Source organism: Crocuta crocuta, unplaced genomic scaffold (assembly GCF_008692635.1).
Source record: "Crocuta crocuta isolate KB4526 unplaced genomic scaffold, BGI_CrCroc_1.0 scaffold688, whole genome shotgun sequence".
NCBI lineage: Eukaryota > Metazoa > Chordata > Mammalia > Carnivora > Hyaenidae > Crocuta > Crocuta crocuta.
In genome coordinates, this window is record NW_027530550.1 from 384,711 (window position 1) to 396,949 (window position 12,239).

The 12,239-nt window shown below is 36.7% G+C and overlaps 1 protein-coding gene across 3 annotated transcripts in view; it reads left to right on the plus strand.

Moving 5' to 3' along the window:
- CDH8 (cadherin 8) overlaps nucleotides 1-12,239 on the plus strand; it is a 345,469-nt gene that overhangs the window by 167,511 nt on the left and 165,719 nt on the right. For all 3 annotated transcript variants that reach the window (XR_013336005.1, XM_077767844.1, XM_077767845.1), the window contains exon 4: nucleotides 10,467-10,634. Coding sequence is in view for 2 of the 3 variants with exons in the window: in XM_077767844.1 (XP_077623970.1) it covers nucleotides 10,467-10,634 (168 nt within the window). In the remaining variant the exon portion in view is untranslated. The remainder of the gene's footprint in view (nucleotides 1-10,466; nucleotides 10,635-12,239) is intronic.

Genomic DNA, 12,239 nt, shown 5'->3' on the forward strand with positions numbered 1-12,239 from the left:
GGTAAACAGAAGTGCAAAAATGCTAAGTGCTCTGGTTACTTAACAACAGTTGGAAGTGAAGGGGCCAGAAATCTCATTGTCCGATCTCAAATCCAGAGCTCTTAAAATGGCACATTTTGTATAGCCAGGTATTGATCCATGTGACATGCTGTGTCTGACTGAGATCTGGGGCCAGAAAGTTTCAATGGTGTGTGATAGAAATCAGGACCATTTAAAGATCATATCAATTCAATTAAAATTTGCTTGAGTGTCTCTTATGCTGTGTGAACAATGTTAGATGATATTTCGTATAATGTCTGGTAGGTGTTACCATCTCCATTTTCTAGATGAGGAGACTGAGGTTCCAGGTTGAAAAGAGTGGCTTCAGGGTATTTAGATGCAGATCTCAATGCTGGCTCCATTTCGTAGTAGGCAACTGTAAACTCTGTGCTTTAGCCACTCTACAACCCTGCCATTCTCATCTGCTTAAGTTCTCAATTGCTAGGAGAAAGCATCCAATTTTTTAGCGACTTTCACTTTGCTTTTTTAAACCATCCATACTTATTATACGTATAATTAGTTATTGGAATTATGGCTTAAGGAAAGAATAGTGCCATCATGCTCTTCACAGAAATAATTCCACTTGATTGAGGAGTCCCTGGAAGTGTTTTCATTTAGGGGAAAAGAAATTTCACCTTAACTCTGAATAGGAATAATTGCAAGTATTACAGTGTAACTCAGAATTGGCAATTTGAGCAGCATCATTTATTGGCTAGCCATGTGTTGATGCTGCAAATGGTGGCCTGTGCAGAATTATTTAATAGAAGAGTTGCAGAAGGAACAGTCACCATGCACAGTGTAAAAATATTGAGACAGGATATCATTGTTAATTTGCTTACAACTATTTTATATGTTCTTCCATAGGAAATGGGTATAGATATGGCTGTGATCCACAGAGTGGGGTCATTAAGAAGTTATAGTTATTTAGTCAAAGAATATGCTGCTTTGAGGCGCCTGGGTGGCTCAGTCAGTTAAACGTCCGACTTCGGCTCAGGTCATGATCTCATGGTTTGTCTGTTCAAGCCCCACTTCGGGCTCTGTGCTGACAGCTAGCTCAGAGCCTGGAGCCTGCTTTGGATTCTGTGTCTCCCTCTCTCTCTGACCCTCCCCTGCTCACGCTGTCTCTCTCTCTTTCTCCCTTTCTCTGTCTGTCTGTCTGTCTCTCTCAGAAATAAATAAAACATAAAAAAATAAAAAGAATATGCTGCTTTACAAGACAGAAAATTCACATATAAGGAAGCAATTTGTACATATTGAGAAACGTGAATGATTCTCAGTGTTCTGATTTAAAGCTTCCAGGTTGTCTGTTCTCTAGTAACAGCTTTCAAACACAAATGTGAAAGGTCAGGTAGAGGTTAATATATAAAATCGATGTGAATAAGTCATGTCTGTCAAACAGATTCACGTTAAGATGCTATTATAGTATCAGAGATGATTGTTAGACAAATGTCTTATTAAGCTCTACAAAGAGATTTTTTTTGGCAAAAGGAGAGTATATTATTAACACATCATAACTAAAATTTCAGAGACCCACACTTAGGCCTTTGTTCTGCCGCAGTCTATTATGAACTGGCCTAAACCTTTTCCATTGCTGAACCGCATTCATAATCCCGAATATTCATGTGACATTAGATTTCCAATTAAGTTTCCTATGAATTATTTTAGTAAAAATCAGATGTGATCTCTCTCTCTCTATATATATATATGCATATATATGTGTATAAATATAATACACATGCAAACACACATATATATGAAATGTTACAGGATGCTGAGCTCATCAGCATCGCCCCTTTTTCTGAGTAATCCTGAGGATATCTGAAATAGAAGAACACTATTCCACAAATTTATACTGAGGCATTTAATGAATACAAGTGTCAATTACAAAATAGGTAAAATATCTAGAGAAACAGTGAGAACACCTAGGCTCTTTAACCTGAAAGACAGACTCCCCTCACCGACATTCACTGTAGTGTTAGGTACTTCCTCTGGGCAAACTGATCATGACCCTTGGGATGGAATGGAGTAGTCCTGAGCCTCCCTTGAGCCTTGAATGTGACCAGACTTTAAAAAAATGCATCTGGTCCCCGAGACACGACAGTTAGTAATGTTGAGTGCTTCCACAGTCTAACACTGAGCTCCCAGAACAACTAGAAAAACCTCCAATTAACATTTTATTTTCTCTTTGACTTTCTTCCTGCCTCTTCACTCTCTTCTACCTTCTCATATTATCTTCTCTCCTAAATTTGTCCATTCTTCTTATGTACAGGAATTGTGTTTGGTTCTGGGGATGGGAATGAGTGAGGCATGCTTTCTGTCTACAGTGATTTACTGTCAGCACAGGTTGCAGTCCTAGGAGAAGTGATAAAGAGGAGAAGAGACATGAAAGTTAATGCTATGAGAAAGTGGCTAGCAAAGGTGCAGAAGTTCAAAAGGAAGAGAGTAATGAGCGCTACCTGGGAAGGCTTCTCAGCCTTTGAAACATCAGTGCTGGGCCTGAATGGATGGATGAAATTTTAAGAGGTCTAGAAAGCACAAGGGTGGTCTAGGCTGCATTGTCCACACAGAATAGTGAAGGTGCTAAAGGCTGTTGGAAAAATATGAAGAAAGGTAAGTAGCTGCGGAATTGAGGGCATATGCTGTGTAGAATGTTATAGTAAAAGATGAGTTTGGGTACAAATTATGCAGTAGAGATTTGAATGCAAAAAAATAAATTTTGTCACCTGAAAAGCACTGTGGGGACATTACTATTTTGAAGTTGATAAGGGATGTTCATACATGTAGCATCACTGAATATACTCTTTGTTTCTAATTTTTAAAGTAATCTATGTTTATTTTAATTATTATCACTAAACTAATACCTAATTTTTATTTACATACATGTGTATACTTATGTATATATTTATAAAATGTAAATACAAAATTATGTATATATAAATGTGAGTATACATATGTGTATATATACATATACATACATTAGGTATGCATATTTTAAAATAAATGTAAAAATATACATTTACATGTATCTCGGTGAGGATATCACGTATATGTGTGTAAAGTAAGACATTGGCTTTTTATTTTTCATGTAATAATAACAACTTTAAACTCTTATAATATGACAGTTATATGACCTTTTACATATAACATCAATAAGCCTCGGGGAGTTTTAGTGATTTACCCAAAATCACTTTGTTGGTAATCGCATACCAAAATAAGTTCTCATCTGTATAACCCCAGAACTCATTTTCTAATACCTATTAGAGTCATATGTTTTCCATTACAAAGTAATAGGAGATTTGAGGGAGGGGGCAAGCTTCAATTCCTTCATAAAATCACATCACGTCACCTTTGTCTATATTTTTTGCCAAATTTTATAGGCACATTATAATATAGAAAAGCCATTTCATAGATTATTTTTAAAATTTGAGAATTGTTATAAATGTTTTATGTTGCTATGGAATTTATATAACATAATTTAAACATTTGCTTAACATTGGATACCTTTGATCTCTGTAACCTGCACCAGTAATTTAAATTTTTCCTACTGTTGCATATTTAAATTGTTTGACTTTTTTAAAAATATCATATAAAAAAGTGAACATCTTAATCTAAACATTTGAGATATTTGGAGAAAGGAAAATTTATAACTTCCTTGGAATAAATCCTTAGTTTTAAAAATACCAGATGACAGTATAAAAATAAGCTTTTGATTCCTGATACATTTAACTCATTAGCTTTACGATTATGTTGTGATATTTTTCAAAAGCACCAGCAACCTATGAGAAATCTAGTTTCTCCAAATCCAGACCATTTTATCTGTCTGCCTATCTATCCATCTATCATTCTATTTTCTATTGTCTACCTATCTTTCCATCTACCTATCTATCATCCATCTATCTAACATCACCTTTCTAGCTAATTCATAAGTTGTAATCACAGGGAAAGGTTAATGAACCCTATAGAGTCCATTTAAAAAAATTAATGTTTATTTTTGAGAGAGAGAGCGAGAGAGAGAGCATGAGTAGGGGAGGGGCAGAGAGAGAGGTAGAGACACAGATTCTGAAGCAGGCTTCAGGCTCTGAGCTGTCAGCACAAAGGCCAGCATGGGGCTCAAACTCAAGAACTGCTAGATCATGACCTAAGCCGAAGTCGGACACTTAACCGACTGAGCCACCTAGGTGCCCCCTTTTAAAGTTCATTTTTGAACCCTGTGGAGGCTAAAGAGTTTTCCAATGATTTGCTTTCCCCCTTGTGGTATATCTGTGCAAGGTTGACATTACTGCAGTTATTATATTGAAGCTGTTATTCAGTGATAAGGTGGATTATGTTGATGCATCTCCAGTTGTATATCCTTTACCCCTCATACATGGTGGCATATAGTATAAATCACATGGTAGAGCAGAAAGTGTGGGTGCAATATATGGTGCTCAAAAGGAACTTTCCCCCAGTAGATATATACCACTTAATCTCATAAATGAAAGACTTTTTTTCACATATAGTAAAATGATAATTGCACATTGAATTGACAAGAGTTTGAGGGAATAACAAAGCTAGAGGTTTCATAACCAGGATAATGTGTTCAACAAGTCTTATTCAAAAGAGGAGTCTAGCACAGCATTTTATATCAACTGCAATCTTTGTATGGCACAATCTGGGAGACCCACAAAGAGTGAATTACAGTAATCAGGCTTCAGAATGACAAAGGAGTTAATCAGCATCTCCTTTCCTTTCTCGTGAAGCCTCTCAATCTGGTGATATCACAGAAATTATAAAAAGAAGTCTTCGTGATGGATACAAAATGCTTCTCAAATGATAGCATCAAAGACAATGGGAAACACGCGTGTGTGCGTGCACACACAGACACACGTTTTAAATTTTGGGGATGACTGACACTAGATTCTAATCAAAAATACTCCCTGGATAATGAGACAGAAGGAACAGCTGTTTAGCACTTAGGAAGAACTTAAGGCCAGACTAGGACTTAAATTTTTAAACTACTGCAATGGGGAAATCTCCATATGATTGAACAAAGTGAAGATAAAATTATGTCCTTTAAATCTAGGAAAATCTATTCACAGTAGGGTAATGTATACCAGGTTCAGGGCAAGATGATTCCCCCTCTTCCTTCTTAATTCTCTTACCAGGGTTTACCTCCCATCCCAAACCTTCCCACCCCACTCTCCAGTGTCAGCTTCCAAATCCCCATTGAATTAAATTCATGGAGAATAGATTATTCTCATTAATTGTCATGAATTTTCTGATTAGATTAGATTTTCAAAAGGAAATGTGATGATTTATGTACCTTTTTCTGAATTTACTTTATAGTTAATGCTGTTGAGAATATAGCAGGACAGGTTCATCCTCCTGAACACCAATTTGTGTGTGTGTTTCTTCTTTGCAAAATCTTAGAGCCTCCTACTTTCAAGGAAAAAAAAAAAAAAAAAAGGTTTGTCCCAAGGATGTTCCATGATTTATCCAAGGGTAACTAGGTAAAGGGTCTAAGTATAAATATTAGAACCGTTACTGAGTTGGAAATTTACAGAAGTCAAATATAAATGATTATTTTTAGTTTTATTTATTTTGATAGAGAAAAAGAGAGTGCACAAGCAGAAGGAGAGAGAGAGAATCCTAAGCAGGCTCCACAGTCAGCATGGAGCCTGACATGGGGCTCAATCCCATGACCCTGGGATCATGACCTGAGATGAATCATGAGTCACTTAACCGACTGAGCCACCCAAGAGCCCCCAAAATGTAATGTTTTTAATTATATCAACTGCAAGTCAGTCCTGATACTACCATGTTTAATTAACTAAGTTGATTTTCTTTTTTGTGAGACTGTTTATCAAATGCCTACATCAGTAAGTTTCACTACCCCCAGAAGAAAGTATTTTGTGATACTGCTTGCCATAAAATGAAAACTCTCATTTGTTGCCAAATTGATATTATGGAAGTCTAAATACATAATTTAAGCTTCTGAAAACATTGCTGTACATTGAAAATGTGTGACTATGAGCATGTAGAAAGACATGAGCACTAATTTTGCTTGACCATTTTGGTGAAAAAAGAGGGACACAATTCTTGTCTTGGGGGATGGGAAGTTATTTGAAATTAACACCATCAAAGGTGTTTTATATTGGTTTATTTTGGCAGAAAGGATATAGGGATCTCCTGTCTGCTGTTTTAAAATCAAAGTTGAAACTGGATAAAAATGCCATTTAACTGAAGATTTCGGTAACTTTTGAGTATCATAGGTCAAAATTTTTGACTTCTCAAATCTGAGAGGAAAAAGAACTTACTATATTTTCTGCTCTTTGCAAGGTGGTATTTGATACCAAACAATGCTTTTTAAAATAAAGAAGTTCTCTCTTTGTCGATAAAAGAAACAGCCTAAAGCGTGGGAGAACATGTGAACCAAAGGATATAATTCAGGAGAGAAGCAGAAGGAACTTTTAAGGCACTTTTAAGCTTCTATTTTAGGAATTTATCAATATCTTGCAACGTCTATGTAGGTGACACAATCTGCCTTTTGAATAAGAATTTTAAAAAAGGTTCAGTGACAAGTGTAGAGATGCCCAATGCAAGGAGAAAAATGGGAGGGCTGAGGGCACTTGGGGTTTTTCAGAGCCTGACTTTTTGACCACCAGGTTGCAGGAAAAATGTTCCAGAAATTCTGTCTTGAATTTTCTAATGAGTCATTGCTAGTTATGAGATTGAGCCCAGTGATAACTCAGAAAGCAAGAGCTGTTCATTATACAGTTTGCACTGAAGGCAGTGAAGTATGCTGCATGCCCTAAAGAAAACTTGTGGAGATTCCTTGCTTGCCTTAGAAATCAGAAAACCCACTTCTAGTGTTGTCTAAGAAAAGAGAATGTGTGAAGACTTCCAGGGACAGCTTTCTGGCTGCGTCATCTTGAGCAACTTAACTGAATAGCTATTACTCACTTTTTACTCATGGGGAAACAAATAGCCTGTCCTGCCGTCTCAAGGAACCATCCTTTGGACAACAATGTGTTATAATATTGAAGTACACTTTGAACTGTAGATGTCTGTGTAAGAATGATGTGCTAGAAACATGTTTGACCCTTGAATACTGAACCAGTATGCTGACCACATTTTATAGGGTCTTGGCAGGAATGGGGTGATTGAGGAGAGTTTAATGAAGGGATTATTGACAAAAGCTTGGCCAGATTAAGGGAGACCATCAGCCAGGTTAAGAGAGACCATCAAAGGATAACAGAGTACCCCAAAGCTAGCAGCAGAAGAGCCATTAGCAGCCCTAGACACAATAGAGCAAAGAATTGGGGCAGTTATTGGACACTAGAGTTTTGTTCCAGCAACCATGTGACTGCGATATTTGAGACGTCTGGAACTTCACCCTGCTACATCCTCACAATCTCATAGGGTAAGGTATGTTGATTGAATCTAATGCAGAGTCAGAAATTAAGGAAGTTCATTGAGACAATCCATAAAGGTCACTCTCCCATGCCAAGAATAGGTAGGAGATGCTGGAAAGTGGATCTGGAGGGGCAATTGGAGAATGTTCAGCACTCTAACCACCATCCAGAGAGGCATTACATTCTGGTTGGGAAAGAAAAAGCAGAAGGGAAGTAGCATAGTTGGGTAACTAGTGTGTGCCAGAAACTTTACATGAATTATCTCACGTAATCTTAGCATAACCACAATGGGAGGCTGATTTATTATCACCATTTGATAGGGCAAGATACTGAATCCTGAGGTGTTTAATAATTTGTTCATGGTCATAAAGGTAGTGAGTGTGAGAATAACATGAGAAACCAAACTTGCTTGATGTCAATATGAAGGAGCATTTATAAGGGGACTCCAACTTGTCAATAGATATGCATATAAAGTAGTGTGAAACTGCTTGCTTTTATGGAGGAAGATGTAAACATAGGTGGAGACCCATGGAGTTCTTTATGTCCCATTTAACCAAAGCTCTCTATCATGATACTTGGCTCATATTTTGATATAACTCATACTTATTAGCCCAGGTATGCTATTTTTAACTAAGCCTCAAAACTATTTTAATTCCAAATGTCTGAAAGACATCACAGTCTTTGGGTTTTTTTTTTTTTACAATGATGAGAATAACACATACCAAATTTTTCTGATTCTGAGGAAATTGTAATAATTATTCCACTGAAGTAACCTGAAAGGACTCATGTGTAGACTTCAGCCCATCCACTTCTTTGGGGAAAAACAATTCTGCCTTCCTTGGGGAACTATATCATTTTCCTCTGATTATTAGATGTTATATATTAAATTACAAAGTCCAATGGATGGCTTTAGTTTATGATGAACTTAGAATGTGATGGTACCTAAACTTTACACACACTCATGTAAATATCATGGGAGTAAAACAATTTTCTAATTCTTCCTACTAAATTGGGTCCATAATGAAGATATTCTGAATTATGAAATATATATCCATAGCAGAGTAGCCATATTGGCATCTCATCATGCTAATGATAAAGTTTTATTTGTTATTGTTGTTGTCTTGGCTCATGTTTGTTTTCCCTCACAGTAATCTTAAGTTTGAGTTATTATCGTATTTCTATTTTTCTTTTCTCTCTCTGTTTTTGTCTATAATCCTATAAATATATATTGAGTTATAGTTTGATATGATCAAATCTTGAAACACACATCATATTGAAAGATATTATTATGTTATTATCAATGTTTCCAAATAAGCAAAGTTATCTAGTTAATGCTCCCTGAATGGGAATCTTGGATATAAAAACGGTTTCAAGGTGTAATAAAGTACATCCGAGCTCCCAGCTCTTCCTAGAGCCTGAACACTGTCTGAGTGGCTTAGATTTCCCTGGCATTCTTGTGTCTCATCTGCTACTCAAATAATTTAGGGACTTGAACTCCTTGCAAACCTTTTACAGATGACTTGATTAGATCATAAGAGTTAAAAACAAAACAAAACAAAACAAAACAAAAAACCAAAAAAACCCACCAGGATTATAACTTCAGAAATGGCCAGATAGTGGCCCAGCCTCAGGTTGAATTGAACTTGTATGATATTCCTGGGATTAGAAGTACAGAGGAAATTGTCTTTAATCCAGACAGTTTTCTTTTACTTGGGCCAGAGATATCACTCACGTTTACTCAACAGGAATGTTTTGGGCTAGTCACAGTCATTTTTATTATGGGATTTTAGCAATATGGTGGGAGGTGTTTTATGATACAGAGTTGAATAAAACTGCAGGACACAGAAAAAAATATAGTGTCATCACTATGGAAGTAACGGCAGTGTTCACTGATACTATGTTCATAAATGAACAATCATGCAGCTAAAAGAAGTAATTAGTTGGACCTCTAGATGCTAAGGACCCAACAAAAAAGATCTTGAAGATATTTATTCTGTGATAAAAGAAAGTCCCAGAACAGTGTCTACATCATGACCACATTTGTGGTTAAGTGTTTATACGCATATATACACATTTGTATGCACATACATATAATGGCTTTGAAATTATACATATGAAAATGTTAGCAATATTTATCTATAAAAAGAGGTATGAGAGCAAGGAGAGGGCTAAATAAGGACTTTGAAAATAACTTCAGAAGCATCTCCCAAATTTTGTATCTTTAACAAGAATATTAAATTACTGGTGAAACACATAAAGAAGCAGATGGATGAAACCCTGAAAATATATCAGAAGGGAAAACGCTAACATTTTAGCACTGACAATATTATGTTATTTTGTATGATCTTATGTTTTACCTCCTTTCTCTTTTTTTAATTTTTTTTCTAAATTTTGTATTACTTTTATAATAGAGAAAATGTAGCTAACCAATTAAAATATAAATGTTGAATAGTACCTTTGGATTTAGACACTTGTCTACATTAATTCTGATTGGTGTTTTATTCATCTGAGTTGATTCTAATAATGCATTTATTTCTTTCATCTCTCTGATGTATTTGTGAGCTTCAGAATAATTTATCTTTGACCTCAGAGCCTTCAAGCTATTTATGTATTTACTCCTCTTGTAAGGGAATTGGAGTCTGTGATAAATTGTAAGAGTCTTTCACTTCCAGGGTTTTCTTGGGTAGATGAGGCTATGTTATGATTTATACTTTAATTTGGTAGGCAACAGTATGCCATTCAGTTTACTTTCTAATGTATATTTTTGCAAGTTCTCCTTTTATACACTATAAAATGTATTTTTGCAAGTTAGCCTCTAATGTCTGTGACTAAAATCTTTCTCGGTATTGGCATCACTGATGCACACCAGTTAAAAGACAAAAGAAAACAGAAGATTATCCAAGTGGGGACTTGATGTAGGCACGTGTGTGTGTGTGTGTGTGAGAGAGAGAGATGAGAGATGAGAGAGATGCCCACATTCATTCTGAATGAGCTGTCTTCCTGAAAGTCATTCTCCCATTTTTCCCCCCTCAGCAATTATAAAAACTGCCCTTCCCAACATGGACAGAGAAGCCAAGGAGGAATACCTGGTTGTTATTCAAGCCAAAGATATGGGTGGACACTCTGGTGGCCTATCTGGGACCACAACACTTACAGTGACCCTTACCGACGTAAATGACAATCCTCCGAAATTTGCCCAAAGTAAGTTTGTTCCCTGCACTGGGTGAATGTCTAAGTACAATGTTTTCACTTGAATTTATTTTCTAATTTTTAGCAACATTCAAAAACCTGACAGCAATTATTGAATGCTTATTATGTGCAAGGTATGCCAGTGTGTGTGTATATATACACATATATACATATACATATATATATATATATACACACATATACATATATATATGAAACAACCAACTCTCCTGTCATTTTGGTAATAAATGTATTATCATTTTACAGATTTTAATGAAGTTGAGAAAATTTCCAAATATTAAATGTATGGTATATAGTTTGTAGCTAAGAATTAGAACCAGGGTGTCTGACTGCAAGATGTGTGCTTAGTTCTCTATTCCATGGTACTTCCCATTGTGGACTTGAAAGAGTAATTAACACACACCTCAGATAGTGCTTTATCAATTGTCCCACTCTGTTGTATAAAAGAAACCACATCTGCAGTGCCTGAGGAGGGAAAAGAAGATACGCAGTGTACTGTATACTTGCTGCAAAAATAAACACTCCTTCCTGTGACTTCCTGTGGCTCCTTCACCCAGCAGTGATCACTGACACTACTCATCCCTACTAAAGCCAGGCTTTGCTTCAGAAGCATCTAATTAAAATTCAAGGCAGCCACCATCCATGAATCAGGGAGACAATCATTGTTTTCCAATTTTTTGTACACTCACAGAACCCTTTTTTTTCTGTTTAATATATTTACTTTGAGAGAGAGATTGAGCATGAGGAGGGGAAGGGCAGAGAGAGGGGAAGAGAGAGAATCCCAAGCAGGCTCTGTGCTGTCCAGTGCAGTGTGGGGCTGAGTGTCATGAAGCTGTGAGATCATGACCTGAGCCAAAATCAAGAGTCAGATGCTTAAGCAAATGAATCATCCAGGTGCTCCACAGAACCATTTTCTTGTGAGCACTTATCCAAATAATCTGACAAGCTGTGTTGTGAAGCCTTTTTGACATGGAGACTCTTGAGTTGAGATATGAATGATGACTAGGAATTAGCTGGAACAAGGTGAAACCAAGGAAGTAGGGGGTGGTCATGGCCATGGGAGGAAGAGGATATCCTAAAGTCCTGTGAAAGAAGGAAACATGGCCCTTGGTGAGAATTAAAAGAATCTTACAATAGCTACCAGGGTGGCTCAGTCAGTTGAGCACCCAACTCTTGCTTTCGGTTCAAGTCATTATGTCTTGGTTCATGGGATCAAGCTCTGTGAAGGGGTCTGCTCTGATAGCACAGAGCCTGCTTGGGATTCTCTCTCTCTCTATCTCTCTCCCTCTCTCCCTCTCTCCCTGTCCCTCCCCAGTGTTTCTCAAAATAAATAAATAACCTTTAAAAAAAGAATCCTACTACAATTAGAACACAGAATCTAAAGAGTTAGGTTAGGCAGGAGTTAGCCATACTTGGATTTAGAGGCCATTTTGAGCTCCATGATCTTTATCTTAATATCACTGGGAAGACAGTAAAAGGTTTTACATTGTAGGTTGAGTAATAGAATTGGAATCCAGGGATATCACAGAAAATGAAATCTGGCCTTTTTCCAGTGTGTTCTCCACACTGCAGCCACTTAAAGGGTGTGCATAAACA